This window comes from Lampetra planeri, chromosome 49 (genome assembly GCF_965212315.1).
Source record: "Lampetra planeri chromosome 49, kcLamPlan1.2.h2, whole genome shotgun sequence".
NCBI classification, from domain to species: Eukaryota; Metazoa; Chordata; class Hyperoartia; order Petromyzontiformes; family Petromyzontidae; genus Lampetra; species Lampetra planeri.
The window spans coordinates 6,134,643-6,158,232 of NC_136155.1; the positions used below are offsets into that span (position 1 = coordinate 6,134,643).

General features: G+C 48.1%; 1 protein-coding gene across 1 annotated transcript in view; it reads left to right on the top strand.

Annotated features, from left to right (window-relative positions):
* Positions 1–11,168: 11,168 nt before the first annotated feature.
* The window catches only part of LOC144733910 (voltage-dependent P/Q-type calcium channel subunit alpha-1A-like), a 184,776-nt gene continuing 172,354 nt past the window's right edge, over positions 11,169–23,590 (top strand). The window contains exons 1-2 of the mRNA XM_078615915.1: positions 11,169–11,603; positions 19,040–19,300. Coding sequence (XP_078472041.1) covers positions 11,476–11,603; positions 19,040–19,300 — 389 coding nt within the window. The 5' untranslated portion in view covers positions 11,169–11,475. The remainder of the gene's footprint in view (positions 11,604–19,039; positions 19,301–23,590) is intronic.

A 23,590-nucleotide genomic window follows, 5' to 3' on the forward strand; every position in this document is an offset into this window, starting at 1 on the left:
CACCTTCAGCGAGCGCGATGCCGATCACACAACGCGGTTCGAATTCGACCCTCGATCGATGGCTGCGCCATCGCCGCACACGCGTCGAATCAAAAGCAAGGGACAAGTCCTTACTTACTAACAACTCCTCTATCATTTCTCATGGCTGGAGGGGTTGCCCCCCCCCCTACCTGAAAATCTTGGCTCCGCCATTGCTGCTGAGGCAATCATTTGACACGGCACAGGAGGGAGTTACAATAGCCTTGGTGCGTGGCGACGAGACTGACTGCACGCAATAAAAAACACACACATTTGGTGACATTTTCGTCAGTTTCAGTTCAGTTTCATTTATTAGGTATAACCCTGTGAGCCATGCGGCTCTTGACTCGGGTGCAACCGCAACAAAACAAAAACATGAACAAGAAACATCTTAAAGTGACTACACGCAACAGGAAAATCCTGGAAAAAACAGCAAAGTCTTCCAAAAAAAACACCGCGTTTCAACGCTGTGTGCAAAAATCCCAGTGGGATGCAAGTAAAACAATAACAACCATAAGACAATGTAGATTAAAGTTATCAGGCTAACTCTGTACTACAACAAACAAACATGGCTAAACCAAAACGTTTTCAAAATCACCAAACTAAAGCTATAACAACAATGTAACAGTGATCATAGGAACTGTGATTAAAATTTAACAATAAACGAAAAACATAACATGTACGACCAAACTTTGCAGCCATAGTTGGCTGCATGTGTCACTCCATAACAGCAGGAATATCAGTAGCAGAATCAAGAGTTCTGGATGTGGCGTAGTGCCCGGGTGAGCGTGTAGGCTCATGAGCGGATTTGCCTGGTCTACTCCGTGGGTCCGAAGTCAAGAGAGAGAGTGTCTGGATGTCCGGCAACTTGTGTTCCGTACGAGTTTGTTTTTTCTTTCTCCAAAAGCGTCTCGCCGTTGTGCGTTCCTGTTATAAGGTGGCTTCAATGACCAGGATGATGAGGGAACAACAACAATAAAAAAGTTTAACTGTCTTCTTGGTTCTTTCGGTAAAGTCAAGACAGCGTCTGAATGGTTCAGACGCTGTCTTTCCGACAGACCTGTTCTTCACCTGAGGACGGCTGCTTACGTTGTGGCCGAAACGTCGTGAGAATTATTTTATTATGTTTTATTTTTATTATTTTATTATTTCCCTTCTACGTGACTTTACCGAAAACCAAGAATATGAATCCCTGCAGTCACGAAAGCTTTAAATCGAAATTTAAGTTAAACTGTATTTGAATAAAATAACAAATTTACCCACATTTGTCAATTCACTGCCGGGTGAAGGACTTTTCTCATCCTGTCGATCATGGGGGTTGTTTGGCCATACTTCACCACTCTTGCCAGTATAGGTTGGTGATAATGTAGTGGGGGGGGGGGGCGAGTTCCGAGCTGGGCCATTTCCAATATCACCACCGATGGTAGGGCCGTGGCTGGAAATCGATTTCAAGGAGTTGGATTCATAGCACAGTGCGCTAATCACTGCGCCACCACTCCTCTGCAACAGAATTGGTAAATCTCACGTGAGGGAAAATGTGCAGGCTGTGCAAATTAACTAAATTTAGATTTACAATGCTAAGCATTTGGCAATTATACATTACAATCTGTCTCGTCGTACACGCGACAGTATACGGTAATGTATTGTAATGTACGCCAATTATACTTTTCCTATCGGACAGTTCTGCAAGGCTAGGCAGAATAGGTGAGCAATAGGGTTGAAACGCACATTTATCATGATGACTTTCCCTGGCTGACGAGCTATAAAAGGGTTTCAAACTGTCGGACAATTATCCGCCTGTTGAAATGAGTGATTTCCCTGCACGGTTTGAATTTTTTTACAAACTTGAAAAAGTTGGCAACTTGTAAAACCAATAATACCTCCCCCCCCCCCCCCAAAAAAAAAAATATAAAAGTGTCCCTAATTCATCTCTCAATGTGACCGCGTGATGACGTCCAATACGTTCTGCCCGCACCCCAACCCGCCCTCTCCACACACACACACAAAAAAACCCCCACCGCAATGCCCCCCACCTTGATCACCACCACCACCCACCCAGCAATCTCGCCCACCCTTCATACCCCCTCCCCGAGACACCCCCCCCCCCCCCCCCGAGGGTGCCAAAGCCCGCGATTGTCACCATGGGTGCGCAATTGCGACGAGCGGATTAAAATTGCGAAATCTTTTAGCGTTCTTCTCACGTCGCGACCGGAGACGGGGCGCCCCGAGCCTGCCTCGAGACGGGCGAGCGAGTCTTTTTTGTTTGTTGTTGCCCTGGTGTTGTCTCTCCGTCCGTCCGCCTGCCCAAGAGCGAGAGATAGAGCAAGCGAGAGCGAGAGACGAGAGAGAGAGAGCAGTGGCAGTCGACCTTTAATGCATTCAGCGAGCGCCGAAAGAGGGAATTTGTGTCCCCATATTTCATCACCGGCGTTACGACGCATGGCAAACCGCGAGGGTGCTCGCTGGAGAACGCGGTAGCCTGCACAAAAAAATTCACTCGACGCTACTGCTACAGCTGCTACAGCTGCTGCCACCGCTGCTGCAACGCAGATGACATCTGGTCGCAGCAACAGCAGGAGTCGGGGTGTGCGTAAGACGCGGCGGCTATAGTTGCGTTACGCGCGCGACCTTCATTGGCATAGTGAGGGCGAAAGAGGTGCGTGCGTGTCCTGTGAGGGCCATCAGAGGAGGAGGAGAGAGGAGGTAGAGGAGGAGGAGTGAGTAGGGGGGGGGGGGTGCGTGAATTATTCCACGGCTCAACTGTCCTCCGGTGGCTCCAGGCTGCACCCATCATCTATGGCCGTTCCTGATCATCGAGCCGCACCTGGAACCTCGCCGTGGGAGGAGAGGAAGTGTGCACTGGTGTACGGTAGGTGAAGGAGGGAGGGTGTTGTCATGGCATGCTGCGGGCTCTTAAGGACAGCAGCTTACAGCACAGGAATGACGCGGCGAGACATGTAGCGCATCGGGACTGGACCGCGACCTGTTGGATTGCGCGTGGATGCAGGAGGAGGACAATCGCGAGTGTGCTCCAGACGATGCGAATTGTGTACGACGCGTTAATTCAATTGCGTGCGTGCGAGCCGTCAGTCGTTGCAACGGCGTTCGGGATGCGAAGCAAGGTAACACAAATGGTAGTGCGAGTATATGTGTATACTGTATGTATATATACACACACTGTGGTTAGTGGTAATGGTGCGATTTGAATTCCAAAAACACTTTTTTGACAGTGGTTTCAATAGCGCGAGGCTTGCTACGGTCAAACGCGGAATTTTCTGTGAAAAGCAAACAAGTGTCGAACGGCATATATGATGTAAGGACAAAGATCCACCGTATAGTCTGTAACAGACTGCAGGGGCAAGTGCTGTTAGCGAGCACCTATGAAGGCCGTCACGGCACACGAGAGTGTGAGCGGCCAATATTTCACTGCCGGCTGCCTTTGTCTCCCCAGTGCTGCCGTTTACGCACCGCACCAGGTACACATTTAAGGCTGAGGCGACCTAGGGGAGGCCCAGGACCGGTTAAAATTTGCACCACTGTTAAACGCTCACGAGCGGGAATCGAACTCGGGTCGCCGGGTTCGTCGCAGAGCAGCAATGCTACACCGCTGTCCCCACGTCGTATATGCAGACACGTACAGACACAGATAACGAGATTGATCATCAAAAAAACCACATATCCTCGGTGACAAAATTAGGTTTGCTGGGCAAAACGGATCGTGAAAATAAACAAAAAAAGGCGACGGAATTAAATGCTGGAAGGAACGTGGACAATCGCGAATCGATAACCGGCGTGTACGTACCGCAGGATCGCCTACCAATAATTATTTCCTTTTTGAGAGAGCGTCGCGCTTAGTATGAGTATCCTTATGAAGCCCCCCCCCCCCCCCTCCTGCGTCTCTGTGCTCTGGACGTGATAATAAAGAGCGGACGTGAGCCGAGCGACAGTTTGAACGGGGACTGCACGACGGGTCCACATCGGGTGGCGAGTGCTGGCGCAGTGGTTTGGACGTTGCGTTTGTTGAACCCGGCGACTTCAGTACACGGCAGTAGCGTGGGGGGGGGGGGGGGCAGGCAGGGGGTGCCTTGGGCCCCCCTTGGTGGTCAAAGCTACGAGCTGGTGCCCCCCTTGACAACCGCCATAAGATATGTTTGCACCAACGGTGTAAAATAACTACAACTTATTTAAAACGCGGTGAACATTTTTTTTGGGGGGGGGGATATAATTTTTAAATTACGTTCCACGTTTCAGTTTAATTTAACGAGAGCAGTGACGTTATGTTGCAAAGAGGTGCAACCACGGAGCGCGCCCCGACAGCGTTAAACGTTCGAGACCGTGAGAGTAACGACGATGTGATTATGTCAAGAGTAGCCGCGTTATACAGATAGCCAAGGTGCGACCGTGCGAGACAAACTAAACATTGGAGCCCCACGTGACCGATTACCGCACCCCCTGGAGCTGATAATGTAGTCAATACGCCACTGGTTCACGGCGCACATCAGTGGCGAGTTGTATGTGAGCCGGTCCTGAGCATGCTCCACCAACCGGCACTGACTATTGTGGTGGGGTATGATATTAAAAAAAAACTAAACATACTAATATGGTTTTTCCCCTTTTTTTCTGGCAACAAAACTGACACCTTTTGCAAGGAATCATGCTTACATTAACCACAATACTTGCAGTCAAATGCAAACAAAAAACAATACTCTGATAATTTATGCATTGTCTTTGAAACTGATTGGTCCACACCAGAGACAGCTTTCTTTAGAGCCTAGTCTCATATGGTGTTCGACCAGATGACCCCAAAAGGCGCACAGTTCAAAGACAACGCACTACCAGAGTAATGAGAGCTCGGGGTGAGCAGCTTCATCATGGGACCTCCTTTGCCAGTACCAACATATTCTTAGTTGTATGTGAAACTAAACATGTTACAAGAATGCATTATTTACAATTGTTTACAAATACACATTACAGCTTTCCCTCGCTGCGTGCGCGTTCGATTTGTGCGATGTCGCGTGTTACGCAGTTCGCCCGTTTAAACCCAAAATTCACTGTATCGTGCGGTTTGAATTTCACTCGGCAGTACGCGGCATTTGACGCTGTAGGGGGCGCGCTCCGTGTTGCCGTGGACTGCAAGACGCGAGTCGGCAGGCAGCTGTCTCCTCGTGCGGTGTGTCGCGTTGCGCGTGCCCTTTTGTTTGAGAAACGCATCATCTACTACTACTACTACGACCGCGTAAAGCGGGTGAAACACTTGTACTCCACGAATTGTTAAGAATAGCAACGTGCAAGTGGTTTAAAAAGGCGTTGGGAGACATTCATCCAGCAGTGGATTGATAGAAATGCGTGCCCTTTTGTTTGAGAAACGCATCATCTACTACTGCTGCTACCGCGTAAAGTGAGGGAAACACCTCTAATCAACGAATCGTTAAGAATAGCAACGTGAAAGTGGTTTAAAAAGGCGTTGGGGGACATTCATCCAGCAGTGGATTGATAAAAATGCGTGCCCTTTTGTTTGAGAAACGCATCATCTACTGCTACTGCTACTACGACCGCGTAAAGCGAGGGAACCACCTGTACTCCACGAATCGTTAAGAATAGCAACGTGCAAGTGGTTTAAAAAGGCGTTAGGAGACATTCATCCAGCAGTGGGGGCTTTCAAATATATGCGTGTCAAATATTTATCTATGCACCACGTGGGAATGCGTTATCTGCAATGGTGAACAATGCATTCGGGTTTTTTTGTTCGTGCTATTAATAGTCACAGTGGAAGTGGTAGGGAAAGGTGAGGATGTTTTTTGCACCCCCCCCCCTCCCCAAGGGTAACATTTCCACGAGTAAATACAGCGAGTACGTGGGCGGGTTGTTCTAACCCAGTGGTTCGTACCCTGGGGCGCACGCACCCCGTGGGGCGTGCGAGATGCCCTTTCTGGGGGTGCGCGACATGGCCAGATCTTTTTTTTTTTAAGATAAATCCACGAAACGCAAATTAAGCACGGGAACTTTGTTTCATCAAACCCCATGCATTTATTAACATTATACATCTTTCTTTTTAGACAATTGAGAACCATTTGAGGTGGCAGCAGAGGTTAAGAACCACTCTTATAATTGAAACCACGCCGATTTAAGGTCGCCTTCTCTTGTGCACGCGGAGCGGATAGATTCATTCGTTCCCCAATGCAGACTTCACGCTCGAGCGATGCCCACTCAACGCTGGCCCCTGGGTTAACAGCGCACGTGCCGGGAACTCTGCCCCCCATCCCAAAAATAGTGGCAAATTAGCTCGTTAGCGTGCACAGCCCTCTCTTTGTCAATCCTTTGCTAGATGTGCGTCTCAACACTCCTGCGCGCGTGTCGTGGGGGGGGGGGGGAGGTGTTTATTTGACCATACTTCGCCACGTAGGTCATTTCGGATTTGGTGAAGCGGGGCCAGGATCATTTCAGGTTCCACTCGCTGTTATTGTCATCCATGGTCCTTGATGGGTTTGCACTACTGCCATACATTGAAGGTAACTGGAGTCTGTACCATTGAACATATTCATTGTCCATCATCAGCAGCCATTGTTATCCACTGCTGGATGTACGTCTCCCCAAGCCATCGCCACCCTTCACGTTCCTGTATAATGACAACAAAACATTGTTTATATCGCCATCATTATCAGAGGCACCTATGCACAGCCGATCTGATCACTAAAGCTTGCTTGCATACCTGTTGCGCGCTAAACGCGTTGTCATTTGCTCATCAGCCCAGGAATAATCCGATTAATTTGACTTCAAAGGACGCGGCTCTGATCGTAGAGCTCTGTTGGGAATGAGATCGACTTGAGGATGAAAGGAAAGGTTTAGGCAGCGAGCAAATATCTCACTGTGGGTAGCATGTGGCATGCCAAGAGCAGTGTATGTACTGTGTTGAATGTCTTTCGCACCGTTCGTAGCCAACCGTGCTACAATGGGAAGCACTTTCTGTAGGAGCTTCCATGGCACTGCCCAGTAACTGTGACGTAGATATTGGCAGCTGCCAGAAAGTCCCCTGCCATTGACCTCAGAGGATCCCAAAGAATATGTTCGGCAGTCATTCAAGCGCAACAATCAATGCTCACTTTGTTGGATTTTCGTGGGAGAAAAAATGACACTAAAGTCAAAGTGATTTCCTGCTCAAATGAGCATTTGAGGCAGTGCTCATTTCCCGTAAACCTCACTGAGACAGCGGTAGACATTCCAGATTCGTAGGACAACCACTTTTGACTTCCCCCACGAAGCGATACTGGACACAATTTATCGATAGCAGAGGGCTGATGGGCCGAGTCAACCTCCAAGCAGTATTTGAACTTTCGAGATTCCCAATGAAAGCCACTCTACTGCTGAGCGATCTGGCCGATTAAAGTTTTTTTAACGAAGCACGATTTTTCTCTCAAGACGAAACTGCTCAGCAAAGGAATGCCTCCTGAGAAAGTCTTACTGTCGTGAGCCGGTCTTCTTACATGCTGATGTTCGAATGGGGCTTATGACGATCGTTGTTGCACAGCTCAAAAGGGAGTGGTGATGATAATGATGGAGCTATTGATCCATCTCAAATATTTACATATTTATGGAGCCCACCTTTCAAGTGTATTGCAATTGTGCCATCAGCATCATGGCATGAGATGACAAATCCATTCTGAAATCTTGCAGAGCGTTACACCCAATGTGTCAGAGATTTTCCAAACGACTTATCCCAGAATATACCCGTCAAGTGGCCGTATTACCCTTCACAAAGTAGGATTTGCACTTTCCCATGCGCTCATCTATGAAATTATCGTATGACAGTCAACCCAAGATTCTCCGGGCTGTAATTTCGGCAAATGTATTGTAAAAAAAATATTTAAGTTTTTTTTCGCGCAGTCGTTAATCGTCATGCTGAGACAATAAACTCGCTACGCTTAAGAACTTGCTTTGATCGTGGGTGGCAGCCAGAATACAAATGCCGAATCTCACTCGTGTCAGCTCAGCGCCCCCACCTCTAAACCACCCGGCCCACTGCCGATGGAGGAATTCTTATTCAGTGGTCCTGGCTGGGGTGAACATGCCGTTGTTATTTAAAAATTTTGGAGGAGGATATGACAATAGTAGAGATGAAAATTGAGTTGATGGTGGCGATTATGATGATTGAAGATGTTGATGATAACGGAATTCTTCCTGAGCAATTTTTCCAAACATCGTTTACCGTAGTTAATTATTACATATAATTGAGTGATATTGCTGAAATCAGGCTGTGATGAAGGATCTACAGATGAAAGGGATGATTATGTTTATGTTAATGATCTCCCCTGATAATGAGGATCATTAATTGTAACGACAATCATCATCATCATCGGCCATTGTCAATCCAGGCGGTCACCACCATCTCTCACAATCCAATGATATAATAATTCACCGAGCATCTGTGCACGAACCGATGTCACTACTCCATCTTTTTCACTGGATGTCGTTTCAGGCACGTCCCATTCCTTGGCTGCCACTCAATCACTATCCCTGAGAGAGTGACAGCTACAGAAGCATCGCTCCTAGCGACATGCCCTGCCCAGGACCTTTCTAAACACTCTCAAAGCGCGTGCTTTGCAAATGCGCGTGCTTCACGTTCTGCCACTCGATGTCACGTGAGCGGAACAATTATACGAATCTAACAATGATAAGTTAATTTTATAGAGCGCCATTCATGCTAATTGTGTCCCACAACGCTGCACATGAATTAGAAATGGATGTAGGACGCACTTATGTAATTATCTATTACATATAATTTAATATATTAAATATTAATTATATATTATACGCATATATATATGAAACCATGCACCTCGCCTTCTTGGCGCACTTTTCAGTTCACGTGTTTTTGTCAATACCCATGCTTATGCACGAATGTCATGTTATTTGTATAGTAACTGACTCTTCACCCATCCACTCCCACACACACGCACCCTCCAGCTTTTTGTTTCCAATGGTATAGTCTTTCAATATGCGGCACACAAATCTGCCGTGTCTCTCCAGCAGAGAGGAGAGCCGCGCAGTAACCGCATGCTGTTTTTAGTCTATTTGCCACACGCTGCAGCCCGTATGCATAGCCCGCTTGATGGGCCTTGACGCGAGATTGTCTTCAGCGCCCACTGCGTCTTGATTTAGACATTTTTATTCCTCCATTTCCCATTTGACACAAATATTACATGGGCTTTCACAAGCGACACATTGGGGGTGCGGCGATGGTTACATGTTGACTCCCTTGCCTGGTAAACAGGATGCCGTGGGTTCGATCCCGATCCCGATCCTGACGCCTGTTGCATATTTAGAGTTTGCGTGTCGCTTTCCGCGCGGTCGCGTGGATTTGTATATCTGGGTCCTCCGGTTTTCCCCTCTGCATTTAGAAACGTGCGTTTAGATTATTTGACTGCCATCACATTTTCACCTGATAAGCTGCTTCCTTGAGCTATAATATGTGGCCAGGTCGCTTCTGAAAAAGGGCGACGGAGCTGAGCGGGCCTTTCCTGGTAAACATAAAGAAATAGCGACATCGTTTTTTTCATAGACACCGTGACGATAAAACAACCGGCTGGGCATCTGCCTGCCACCACCGCTGGATCGCTCACTTCCATGCCATTCTCTATTGACGTGCACCACAGGTGAGAAATGTTAGACTTTTGAGAATGAAAACAAAAACAGTCTCAAAGCCGACTGCAGCTAGACCCCCCCCCCCCCACCCCGTAACGCAAGCAGCTAATTTACGTGCAGTCTACCGTGACGCAATATATAGCGAGTAATACCAATGGAGCCAATTATTTACCGGGGGATCGCCTCAGCGAGTCTCAAGACGGTGTTTCTGTTGGTGACCTACACCACAGTGGCGTAGCATCGCTGGCATCGGCCCTGGTGCAAGACGTGAAGTGGTGGCCCCCTGTCCAATTTCACCTCCCCTCACCCCCCGACTCTTCTTCAAAAGGCCGGCACCACGGCCTCCCTCTGACCCATGGCCCTGGTGTAGTTGCATCTCCTGCACATTCGGCAGCTACGCCACGGGTCCTACATTTAGATATTTGTATAACTCTTTTCAAGAGTGTTGGCTTCAATGCGGTCATCTGCTGGCCACCTCGCAGCTCTACACCTACAACACCTGGCAAGTCTGGTGGTCATCAATCCAAGTATGAAGTTCACTCAGGTCTTGTGCAGACACACGCACACGTGTTCCTATGATTACTGTTGTTACATTGTTTTTCATAGCGTTATTTTGGTGATTTTGAAAACATGGGTAATCTATATTGTATTATGGTTGTTATTGTTTGACTTGCATCACACTGGGATTTTTGCACACAGCGTTTTTTTTGAAGATTTGCTGCTTTATCCAGGATGTTTCTGTTGTGCGTCATCGCTTTAAGATGTTCTACGTTCACAATTTTGCTTGTTGTCATTGCACCCGACTTAAGAGCCGCATGGTTCACAGGACTATACCTAATAAATGAAACTTGAAACTTGAAAGTATGAACCAGGCTTAATCCCGCCTATCTTCTTACATCTGATGAGGGCAGGGGTGTTTATGATGGACAGTGTAGGTGAGTGTGTTGTCAGTGTTGGCGATTGACCTTTGCACTTTGATTTCACCCTCCCAGTTGCTCTGCACGGCATCGATCTCAAGAGATGCTGTTAGTTATGTAGCACGTACAGACGTTTGCTTTAATATCTATTGTATTGTAAGTAATCGATACAAAAAAATATGACTCACCCAATTCATCGGTTAGTTTTGGTTACTCGACGCTTAAAATTAACTCAGCAATCGACACATCCCAAATTAATGTGTCAAAATAAAAACATTTCAATTTTCTTTGGCGCATTCTCTTTGTGCTGGGAAACAACAAAAGGATAAAGCACGCGAATGCAAACACGTGTCTTCGATTTTTTTCGAAGGACATCAAGTAATGAAAAAGCAATTTCATTTTCATTTTCTGGATTGAACGGTCTGGTGCAATCAGTCAAGGGAAAAGTGAATTAGGAATGGCAGCTACACTAGGCGGTGGCGGTTTGCGTGCTATTGAGGTGCAAGACAGATTAAGCGTGGCTGGATTGCGGGACCAGCCCCACGTGCATCCGTCCCCGCTCACTCTCCACCGTCACCCTCTTGCAGTTTGGAGGCTGCTGTGCCACGCCGTGTGGCACAAGCTGAGCCCGAGGTCCAGGGACGTGGAGGCAGGCGAAGGCAACATCAGGGAGAAGTCGCATATCTCCAAGGAGCCGTTGGGTCTGCGGCAGGAGGAGGAGCTGGTGGGAACAGGCAAGGGGCGAGCTCCCAGGCAGCTGTTGGAGGAGGATGCTCACTCTGGGCTAGAAGGAGACGGCTCATCTTCTGTCGGAGATTCAAGTTCGCAGGAGCCGTCGTGCTGCGTGGAGGCGCTCAGCTACTATCACGCCGTGTACAGCGTGAGGGTGGACGAAGCGGCGATGGATTCCGTCTGCGGGAAGGATTCTCCCCGGAGCACGGCAAGAGGATCACGGGGCAGGAAGGGAGCGGCCAGGGCAGCCCTCGGCAGCAAAGGCAGTGGATCTCAAGCACGGCGCGCGGCATGGGAGTGAGTACAACCTTTTGTAGAACTCTGGAAGCTGGGAGGAATTGGGGAGATGGGGGTGTTCATGGTGAGTAGAATGTAGAGCAGGTAAATTATTTATAGGGGTTTTTTTGCCGTTTAAAGCAACGCCTTATCCGTCAAGCTGCAGGTGAATTATAGGATTAACATTACAACCCCGCCAGAGTCAGAAAGCGATTGTGGATTAGCCCGCAGGGTAATTCGGCGGGGTTGCATTGCTGTCAGCTGGAAGGGTTAAAATAAGAACATAAATATTGAACACAACTGTGTCATACGTTCACGTGGTTGTGAAAGAAGTTCTTGTTATTTTTTACAACACGATGAAGTGCACACCCGAGTTGAAAATATTGTGGAAGAATGCATTCTGACACAACCGATAACGCCTAGAAATGTGCTTCTTAGTGAACAGAACAAAAATAATCAGAAATCATTTGCGCTGGATTCAGATTTAATCGCGCCACTCGTGGGAGCCCAATCAGAGCTGTCAAACATTTAAATATACAGTACTCTACTCACATAGTATATACTTCATATACAAATGTCTGACAAGTGCACTGAGATATAGGCTCACAAAGCTGCACAACTAATTCAGCTTCATCGGATGACTCATAGATGAATAGGTCCCATATATTAATACCATTATGTCTAAAAAAATATTCTTAACTGGACGTGTAAACCCACTGGTGTCTGGCCGGGTGTGGTAAGTAAAATAAATTTTGTTCCAAATGTCTGAATCTTCAGTGCAAAAAAATCACTGCAGTCCTAAGACAATTACAATAAGGGCATTTATTGTCCAGAAGAAAAAAAAACTGAATATCAATGCTCCTTTGATTTGAAAGTTATTTTCAGAAAGTGGCTTGCACATGAACGGGAACCGATGTAAGTGAGAGAAAAAAAAATCCACCATTCATTAAAGGTCCGCACGGATGGGTGAGAAAACCGCCCACTTTTTGTGTGATGCCATCTCCTGGCCCCGTTACAGCCCAGCGGGAAATGGCAGTTTCACAAAGAACGAGAGAGTTCCACTCCAAAGCCTAGGAATTACAGGCGTGCGCGCAACCGCATCGGGCCAAATGTTTGGCGACACACGTACGTGACACATACAGTTGCCAACAAAACGCATCAACCGCCCCCCCCCCCCCCTTAATGATTTTCCCATCTCGTGTACGCGTCTCGCTGGTTTTGTTGTTCTAATATATAGCGCCTCCCATTGCTGGCAGGGACAGCGTGTGCGTAATTACGTGCACACGAGCGTACCCGTAAACAATTTACGCGCAGTTTGACCCCGGGCCAAAACGATTGTACGGCTTCGCGAAAACCGTATGGGCGCCGCGCCGCCTAGCGAACGCGTGAGTCCTGCGTGGAGCCAATGGTCCTCTCACCCGCGGCTCTGTGTGCGAGCCGCTCGCTGTGTTGATGGCTGCGGAGAGAAGGGCGCTGTCCGTGGTGCTGAAGGCTGCCTCGGGTAGTGAGCAAGTTGTCCAATCCTGGGGGGGTTATGACAATGCATTGATTTCGAAATCGATTCGTATTCTCATCGATTAATATGAATAATGAAGAATCAGCATACACTATTCGTGCATGTATGCATGCATCTAAGCTGCAGCGTAACACTTGTTTGATTTGAGTTGAGGAAAATGAAATTAACATGATATGCCAATGTAATACTGAGTCTGATTTAGCAAATACAGCGCTGCCAAAAGACAAACAGTTCACTGCTTTAGCCCACCGGTGTGTTGAAGCTTGAAACCATAACATTTACAATTTGAGTACGAAGTTTCACGCTTCAACACACCGGTAGGCTAAAGCAGTGAACTATTTGTCTTTTGTCAACGTGACACTTTTTTACTGATTGGCCGTGCCGGGTGGTGGAGGGTTACGACACATTTATAAATAACGCGATCTAAACCCAAAAAACGTTGAAAATGAATAATATTGGTCGCGAAAGCCTACGTGTTAAACAAATACAGGGCTGTTTGTAAACGACTATAACAATACCTTGATCAATCCATTAGCATTGATGATTAAGGCTCACAATGCACGCATCTAATTTGGAGTGTAAGGATAGCTGTTATGTTTCAATGCAGGCAAATTATATGGCAATTATATCGCAGTGTAACATGTAGACTCGTGGATCCTAATCAGAGCTGTACAAGATTCTGAGTAATTCCAAAAAATGTGCAATAATTGATTCCTGAACTGAATCGTGACGCCGAATTGTAGCGATTGCTGTTGGGCATCGGCGTGTCGTCACCCCCCATCTCCACCTCCACCTCCCCTCCCGCGTCCCTCTCCTCTCGGCGAATCGCAATTCGGGACAGCGATTTCACTCATTATTTTGTTTTGTTTACTTTTATCAGTTCAATGTTTCTCTAGTTTTGTTGTGGTTATTTCACATTTGGTTGCTCAACTCGCCCGACTGTTACATTGGCAGATGTGTGTATTATTGCATATATTAAACCCCCATCGATTCTTAACACAAACTTCGAGGCATGATGTATGATGAACCTTGAAGAATCGATATTAATGAATCATTGCATCATAACATCGTCTACTAAAGGCTGCATCTAGTGCAGTGGTTCTTCACCTGGGGTGCACGCACCTCCTAGGGGTGCGATACATGGCCAGGTTTTTTTTAGAAGGTAAATCATCGAATCACAAATTAAGCACGGCCACCTACGATTGAGTACCAAAGGGGTGCAAGACTGCAGTTAAGGTTAAGAAACCACTGATCTAGTTATGAGTGTCTGCCTATGGTACAGCACTGCGGAGCTCTCCGTGGTGCTGAAGACGCCCGCTTTTTATGGGAGGCTGTCTGTGATGCTGGAAGGCAAAGTAGCTCCATACGGCATAGGGCAGGCAGAATGGTATTAACCGTGTCTTCGCAATTCAATGTGGATTCGTAAGCCCCGTAAATGAAAACGGCTGTTCACATTGCCAGCACGCTTGATTTTCAACCTAAATTTACCGTTTGCTAAGTAGAATATCCTGCATCTTTTAAATGCTTGTTGCACATTTTTTGCACTCACCTGCCAAGGTTTATATTATTCATTTTGCGATTGTCAAAGCGACATTAGACGCAGTGATTTTGTACACATTAAAATCCACTCGCGGTATGCTATTTATTCTGGATAGCGAGCTAAATGCCAATGTTGAGGTCTGCCAGCCAGGATGAAAGGGCTTCAGGAAAGAGAGTTCGTGCAGTTTTTCTTCTATATTGCACCATTGAAGGAGCTCATACTACGAGCGATATTGACATACAAGCAACAAGTCGTGAACACTCCCTGCTTTCTAAAGAATTGACCGTGACACTCCACAGTACGTAAACCACTTGATTCACTAATGATGATGATGATGATAACGATGATCATATATCTTTACGGATTTAGCATGAGACCTACAGTAATGTAAACATTTGGGATGAGTCTGCCCTATGAATGAAACCAATATACTGGGAATCTATGAAAAATAGCTTTAGAACTCGTAGAATTCGTCCAATATAAATAATTATTGAGATTTTATTCAACCTCGGAACCATAATTTTGGGGTCCCAAATTCTACATTTCAGTTTTCGGCTTCATGTAGTTTTAAGCATAAACTACATTTGTGTAAAACATCAGCTTTCTAGCTCGGTTCAAACATAGTAAATATTTGCATCAGTGAGGTTTGTCTATGAGTATGAGATGCTTTAAATGCAGTATATATTTTGTATATGGCAGGCATTGTTCCATGAATCGAAAAATCGAGGAATGTATGTTTCAGCAATGTATCTGTCACGAGTTTCTGAATGTGCACGATATATAGGCATGAATCATATACAGATATAAACAAACAAGCATTTTGGAAGAAATTAAGTCATGTTTTTATTACACAATAATCTAAATAATCATTGTCTCGGTCAATACATTATTAATGATAGTCATATCGTGAATTCCGGTCTCTGTTGTTATCATTTTAAAAACATGATGAATAATGTTCGGCAATCCGTTAATGTCTTATGAACGATCTTAGCACACGGTGTATTCATCACCTATTCTTCAATCACTATTGGATGAATCCGACCTATTCGAAATATCCAACGACAGTATTGCGGTTTGCACTTTTTATTTTAAATGTTAATCAACAGTAAAACAACAAATGTTTACACACATTATCTTGCGGAGCAACGTAGAAGCCACTGGTGTAAAAAAAACCCGATCTACATTGAAATTGTAACAAAAAAAATCACATATCGCAGCCTGCTGTCTAGCGAGACTAAATATACTCGAATTACGCATTTAGCGGCACACGTGGGGGGGGGGGGGGGCTTTGTTGAGGTTGCATGCGAGCCCAGAAGCCTCAGAGAGCCCTTCTTGCTGGTTCGCTTCGGGTTCCCCAGGGGCATTCGCGTACCTCGGTAGAGCCCCAGCCAACGCTCGCTCATCGCTTGCTTGCATCCCGTGTGCCTCCCCCCCCCCCCTAACGTGCGAGCGAAGAGAGCGTTGCTCACACGCTCTCCCCCCTCGTTTGGTATTCATCCAAGAGCTGTGCGCCCTCTTCCCTCTGTATCCGCCTCCACCGCCCCCCCCCCCCCCCAATACCACAACCCCCCAAAAACCTCGGCGTCGTTGATTTTGTCACGTGTGCGTGCGCGTGCCTGGATGACTCAGCCTGCAATGGGTACCTAGCGCGGCGTGTAAGCCGTCAGCGCTGGGGAGACAAAGGCGGTCGAGCGTAGTGTCGGCTACGTCGCCCCCATCGTGCGCTGTGCAGACCTCCATAGGTTGTCACCGTTAAAAACACTTGCTCCAACAGTCTGTTATGGTTATATAGGGGGGATCTTTGGCTTTGTTTTTTTTTTTTGGGGGGGGGGGGGTATGGTTTGTGGGGAGCGGTAGTGTAGCGGTTAGCGCGCTGCGCTACGAACCTGGGTACCCGGGTTCGATTCCTGCTCACGGCAAACACCAGTGACGATTATATTATCTGAACCGGTCCTGGGCCTCCCCTAGGTCGACTCAGTCGCAAAATGAGTACCCGGTGCAATGTGTAACGTCGCCACTGGGGAGACAAAGGCGGCCGGGCGTGGTGCTGGCCACCCAACCCCCTCGTGTGGCGTGCCGGCCTTTATAGGTGCTCGCTAACAGCACTTGCCCCTACAGTCTGTTAAGGCTATACGGGGGATCTTTGTCTTTGTTATGGTTTGTACGCGTTTTTGAGTGCGTTAGTGTCCGCTCGCATTTGTTAGTACGTGTGTACACAATGTGTGTCGGTGTATTTTTGTGTGTTGGGAAGCGGTAGTGGAGCTGTTAGCGTACAGCGCTACGAACCCGGCGACCCGAGTTCGATTCCCACACACAGCCAACATCAGTGGCCATTATCTAACCCGGTCCGGGGGCTCCCCTAGGTCAACTCAGCCTCATTTGAGTACCTGGTACGATGTGTAAACATCCCCACTAAGAAGACAAAGGCGGCCGGCCGTGGTGTTGGCTACCCACCTCCTCGTGTGCCGTTCCGGCCTTCATAGGTGCTCGCTAACAGCACTTGCCCCAACAGTCTGTTAAAGACTATACGGTGGATCTTTGTCTTCCATGTGTGTGTGTGTCGACGCTTACACAACCATGCACGGCAGTCGCCGCCTCGTTCATTTCTCCGTTTCGCTCTCCCGCCCGAGCTAAGCATTCTCGCCAGCAGCGGGGTGGATGATGAATTTCTAGAATTCACTGCGCATCAATTGATTATCTGCAAAAATGAGCAGACGTTCCATCCGTCGGTAAGGTAATTTTTTTGAAATGTAATTTATATATAAACTGCGAGCCAACATACGTCTATCCGTCTCGTCAGTCGTCAATAACAAATCACAACATATACATATGGTTGCGTAATTACGTAATAATCCCATTGATTTATGAACAATTATCTCGTAATCTGCCATTAATTAATTAGCCCATCGCTTAATATCATTCGGAAGGGCAATTCTAAATGGGCTAAGTGGGGTGGGGTGGGTGGCGTTTAGTGGAGGAGTGCGAGGGAGACTTATTATGGCTCATGCGTCAGACAAAAAATCCCCACATGAATGCACACACAAACACATGTATGCACACACACACAAATGTATGCACACACACACATGTATGCATCATGTGTGTGTGTTGGCGGGTGGGGAACGGTAGTGTAGCGGTATCACTACGAACCTGGCGACCCGAGTTCGATTCCCGCTCACGGCCAAAACCAGTGACATAATATCTGAACCGGTCCTTGGCCTCCCCTAGGTCGACTCAGCCTCAAAATGAGGACCTGGTGCTGTGTGTAAACCATCGCCACCAGGGATGCAAAGGCGGCCGGGCGTGGCGCCGGCCACCCACCCCCCCCCCTTCGTGTGCCGTAGCCGGCCTTCACAGGTGCAACTCGCTAACAGCACTCGCTGTTACAGGCAACACGGGGGGGGGGGGGGGTGTTGGTGGTGGGAATCGTTGGCCTCGTGGCTGCGTGTGGAGGAAAAGGCCGCACGCCGAGGAGCCCCGCCTACACGACGCACGCGCCCCGCGCAAACATTCCCACCGAATCGCTCGCCACTGTCCCACCCCCCCGACCACCACCACCACCACCCTCTCCCGCGTGATGTCACAAGGCGCTCCGCGGGTTGCCTGCCAGACTCTCTCGCATCGCGTGCGCTCGTGAATGGTTAAACGTGGCCAGAGAGGGCACTCTTTCAGCGAGTTTTATTTATTTATTTTATTTATTACAATTCTCTCCCCCCCTCCCATTCGCCACCCAACCCCCCTCCCATCCCCTCCCACCCCCTCCACACACCCTCTGTTTTTCATACCATTATCAGCCGCCACAGTAAATAGGCGGAATGATAAAGCAGCACAGATGACGACAGCGAGGGCGATTGTTCATGCGAGCGCTGGTTCGCAGTCGTAGTTTTTATTTATTTAAATCCGTCAGACGGGAGTACGCACACAGTGCATGCGTAACAGTGGAGGAGGCGCGCGTGCGTGTGTGTACACACGCACACATACGGACACACATAGCATCCATTCATAGTTATTTATTTATTATCCGAGCCTGCTGATGCTGCTGCATTGACCGCACCCGCTGCGTTCAAACGGGGAACGGCGAGCGAACGAGCACGGCAACATCTGAGCCCCACAAGGCTCGGTGGGGGGGGGGGAAAGTCGGGCGGGCGGGCGCTTTGGGTGGTGCGCACGGACCGACTGGCGGACTGCTGAAAGACAGAAGCGAGGGGATTGATCTCATGCCTTGAAGGGAGAGTTCCAGTGGAACGAGGAGCCACCACGGGCGGGTTCGTCCGCTCGTCCGCTCGCGCGCGCGCGCGTGCCCCGAGCGCAACTGAAAACCTTCCTCCGAACCCACCCCGACCCCGGGGGCCTTCCTCCGAACCCACCCTGACCCCGGGGCCTTCCGTGCGAACCGCGCAGGATGGCTCGCTTCAACGACGACGGCCTCGGAGACATCGGCGGCCGCGTCGGCGGCCCCAGCCGACACGGCAGCGCGCAGGGCGGAGGCGGGCAGCAGCAGCAGCGCGTCTTCAAGCAGACCAAGGCGCAGCGAGCGCGCACGATGGCTCTGTACAACCCCATCCCGGTGCGGCAGAACTGCTTCACGCAGAACCGCTCCCTCTTCCTCTTTGGCGAAGACAACGGCGTCCGAAAGTTCGCCAAGAGGATCATCGAGTGGCCATATCCTTGTTTGGGGCGGGGGGGGGGGTTGTGCGCGCGCGTGTGTGTGCGTGCGTGTGTGTGCGTGCGTGTGCATGTGTGTGTGCGTGTGTGTGCACGTGTGCGTGTGTGTGTGCGTGCATGTGCGTGCGTGCGTGTGCGTGTGTGCGCCGTTTTGGGGCGGCCGCGTATTGATGGAGTGAGAGAGGAGAGCTATTGGAGCGCCGCGCGGTTTAGAGAGTCGGGTGGTTGTGTGCTGCAGGAACCGTGGTGGTGGCTCTACGGTGGTTCTAACGGTGGTGGTGGTGGCTCTCCGGGCGCTACGCGACGCGGATGATTGTTTCCTGCGCACTCTCGCGCGCGCACACACACAGGTGGCTGCTCTCTCGCAAGCGGTTACATTAACAACAGCAGCGGCGACCATAGGTTTGTTTGATGATGCTAATGATGATGATGATAATAATAGTGGGAGTAATACGCGTCAGTGACAACAGCGCAGCAGCAGCAGCTCCGATAGCAGCTGTGGTAGCGGTAGCTGTTGCTCCTGTGTAGCCATCCGAAGCTTCCCCGCGTGCGCTTTGTGTGGAGGCTGTGCATGGGTTACTCTGCGTTTCGATAAATGTGTTGCATTGTGTGCTTCGCCTCGCCGTTGAATCGATCGACAGCCGTTCTTTGGAACCCATCCACCCCTTCCTCCTCCCCCCTTCCCCCCTCCCGCCACCACCACCACGACCACTCTATCTTCCGACTCCTCTCGCTCTCTCTCGCGCTACCCGCCGGCCGGACCGATATTTCGCCGCTTGCGTGCAAAAAAATCGCCTCCTCGTTTCCACCAAACGTCAACGCCGGTGTCAAGCGCAAGAACGCCTTGTACCGTTGTGTGTGTGTGACGGGGTGGGGTGGGGGGGGTGCTTGAGCGCGTGTAGGTATGTAGATCGTGGGGGTTAGTGTAATGGATAAGAGAGAGAGGAGATGCTTAATGCATACACTTATACACACAGAACCCCCCCTCACCCACCCATCCAACAAGCATTGGAGACTGTAAGCGCGCCGATTGCACACGCCGTGATGTTAGTACGAAGAGCGCAGATATGAAATTGTTGGAACGGACGCGTCTTTTTTTCGGACGCGCTATCCTCTCCCTGCACGCTACTGGAATAATGATACACCGAGCGCGACTTCTAGAGCGAGTGTTGTTCATACAGCGACTTTGGAGGCTCCCCGTGCTTCGCAAATCCAAAGAGCAGTGATGCGTTGTACCAGACCAAGCTCTCCCCCCGCTCAGCGTGAACAGACTTTTGGGGCAAGTGCTGTTAGCGAGCACCTATGAAGGCCGGCACGGCATAGGAAGGGGTGGGTGTATCAGCACCACGCCCGGCCGCCTTTGTCTCCCTAGTGGGGATGTTTACACATCACATTAGGTATTCATTTGAGGCTGAGTCGACCTAGGGGAGGCCTAGGACCGGTTCAGATAATCATAAATGGTGGTGGCCGTGAACGGGAATTAAACTCTGGTGAGCCGGGTCCGTAGTGCAGTGCGCGAAGCGCCACACTACCACTCCCCCTACACACACACGCGCACGCATAGGGTATGGTGTTCGCCTGCGTGGTATTGTGTAGAGCTGTCGTAATGTCAGCCGCCTAAACATCACGACGTTCATTTGACACAGCGATGTTCCCACCGGCAGTTGCATGTGAGAACAGCAGCGATTAATTAATGCCAGAACAACGCCGGTGGTCAATGCACGTGCGTCTATTTGTAAGTGGTGATGCAGAGTGTACAGAAGGGCACCGCGGTGGCGTGATGTTAACTACCTCGCCTGGTGTGCAGGAGCCCGTGGGTTCGACCCCGACCCCTGTTACCTGCGTATTTGGAGCTTGCGTGTTCTCCCCGCGGTCGCGTGCATTTTCCTCCCGTTCCTCTGGTCTTTCCCTCCACATTTAGAATCAACACGCGTTTAAAGTGTTTGACTGCTCTCAGTGTCCACGTGATAAGCCATTTCGTTGAGCTATCATTTGTGGCCAGGTGGCTTCTGAAAAAGAGCTATATAGGTCAGTGGGCCTGATTCATGTTATGGGGATATGGGACACAGATCAATTGAACAAGGTGCCCTGCCTTGTTATTCTGCTGAACTGGTTTGGCAGTTGGTAGTCCGTGGGCTGACATTGTTACCACGTGATGCAACGCAACTTTCGTCGTAATCGATTCATTTACATGGGCAATAAGGATAGGTCATTTGATAACCCCCACTCATGTCCAATGGTTATCACGTCATTCACTGTTATTGGTCACATAAAGAAATTAGAACCACTTCAGTTCTGCCACAAGTGAAATATCTGACCTGCGTTCATAGATTATGGTGGGAGAAGGTGGGACATAAATAATAGGGGAAGGTTTAAAGACTATGTTTCCACCCCCTTGTAAACACACTGAACATGAGAGTTATGAACTCCCCATGTAATATGACACACTGATTCAACTTCCCTTACTGCCACCTCTGATGAGCCACATGCAATTGAGATCACACAGCATGCCATAGGTTACATGTCTGTACCATTACAAAAGAGCAGTCTTTCTGCCAAGGAGCGATCGGGCCTGTAAACTGTGGCAAGATGTTAACTACCTCGCCTGGTATACAGGGGGTTGTGGGTTCGATCCCGAAACGGGCACTTTTATATTTGGAGTTTGCATGTTCTGCCCGTGGTGGCATGGATTTTTCACCGGATCCTCTGGTTTTTTCCTCTACTTTTAGAATCAACATGTGCTTAGACTATTTGGCTGCTATACATTTCTGCATGCTCAGCCACTTTGTTGAGCTATCATTTGTGGCCAGGTCGCTTCTGAAAAGGAGCTATTTAGCTCAGTGGGCCTTATCTGGTAATATATTTAAAAACATTTTTTGAGAAATTGGACTCTATTATAAAAAAATGTTTTACTCTTCATTCCAGGTTTGCTTTTTAAATAATGTCATGCACACTGTAGTTTAAAAAAAATCTGAATTGTTTTGTAAATTACTTATTGTGCTATTATCACAAAATAACTGACGCAACAGGGTAGAAACATAAGGGGATAAATGAAATATCATCAGTTTAACAAATGCAAAAGTTTTCAAAAAATACATTGCCCAATGTTATTCTTCCAACCAGTCAAGCTTAAATTTGTGTTGGAATATAACGCTGCCACATTATTTATCTATAGTCATTCATACGTGATCTTTTATTTCAGTAACTCATGGCTTTTATTGCCACATTTATTTCAGACACATCCCCATTGCCTAAAATAGGACATGTATGGACAAAATAGCATGTCAGATGTACACATGTAATATTTATAACCATGATACCAACTTTTCAAACAAGGCAGTTAAATCACACCGAATGTTCTTTTTAATTACGAAGGTTTCCAACAACATATAGCATTATGGATCACTTCGTGTTGGACAAGCCGTCACTACATCTTTTATGAGTCCCCATTCTGACATGAATTGCTAGTCTTTAATACGAGGACATCCGCAGATGTTTAATAATCATCTACAATCAATCCACTGCTGGATTAAGCCGTTTTCCACCAGCCCTATCATGCATGGCATTTAAATTGTCTTGCAGATTCATCGGTACGCTGTGAAATATAACAGGTTGACTAAAAAACTAAAAATTAATTTCTTTATCACTGGAAGGAAAATTACACCTTGATATTTTAGCCCAATGGGGGGGGCATCTTCTTTCTACCTATTACATGGGATTGTTGATGACGGCAAATGGTAACATAAACACCAGGGGCCAGCCTATGCCCTGGGTAGCTCGGTGGAAAAACTCGGCTCAAAGCGATAATTGATACGAGGGTGGCTGCTGCATATGTGGACGCATGCGCAGCGTGTCCCGTGCAATGTCCAGATCAATACATAGTAACCTCAACATCTCCCAGCCTCCCCCCACCCTGCCCCCCGGCCAACCACACCACTCTTCTCTCTTTACATATGTGATATGGTGTGCATTAATAACACGTACGTAATTCCAACAGGAAATGTAGGTTTGAAATATATATATTGTTTTATTTTAATACCCAACAAGTTGCTTTTTTTTTATGAGAGCGATGTGCAATGTAAACACACCGGAGGCGGTTCGAAAATAATTTCCATTCTCTATTTGTTCACCCATTCTTAATTTCTATTCATGAGAAAATGCAGTCCAAAAAATGTATGCTGACTTTCCCTTTTTGGACTGAATTTTTAAAATATCCAAACCTAGGGCAGTAGAATCAGTAGAACATCTATTTATATGCGAGCGCGCGCGTGTATGTGCCAGTGTGTG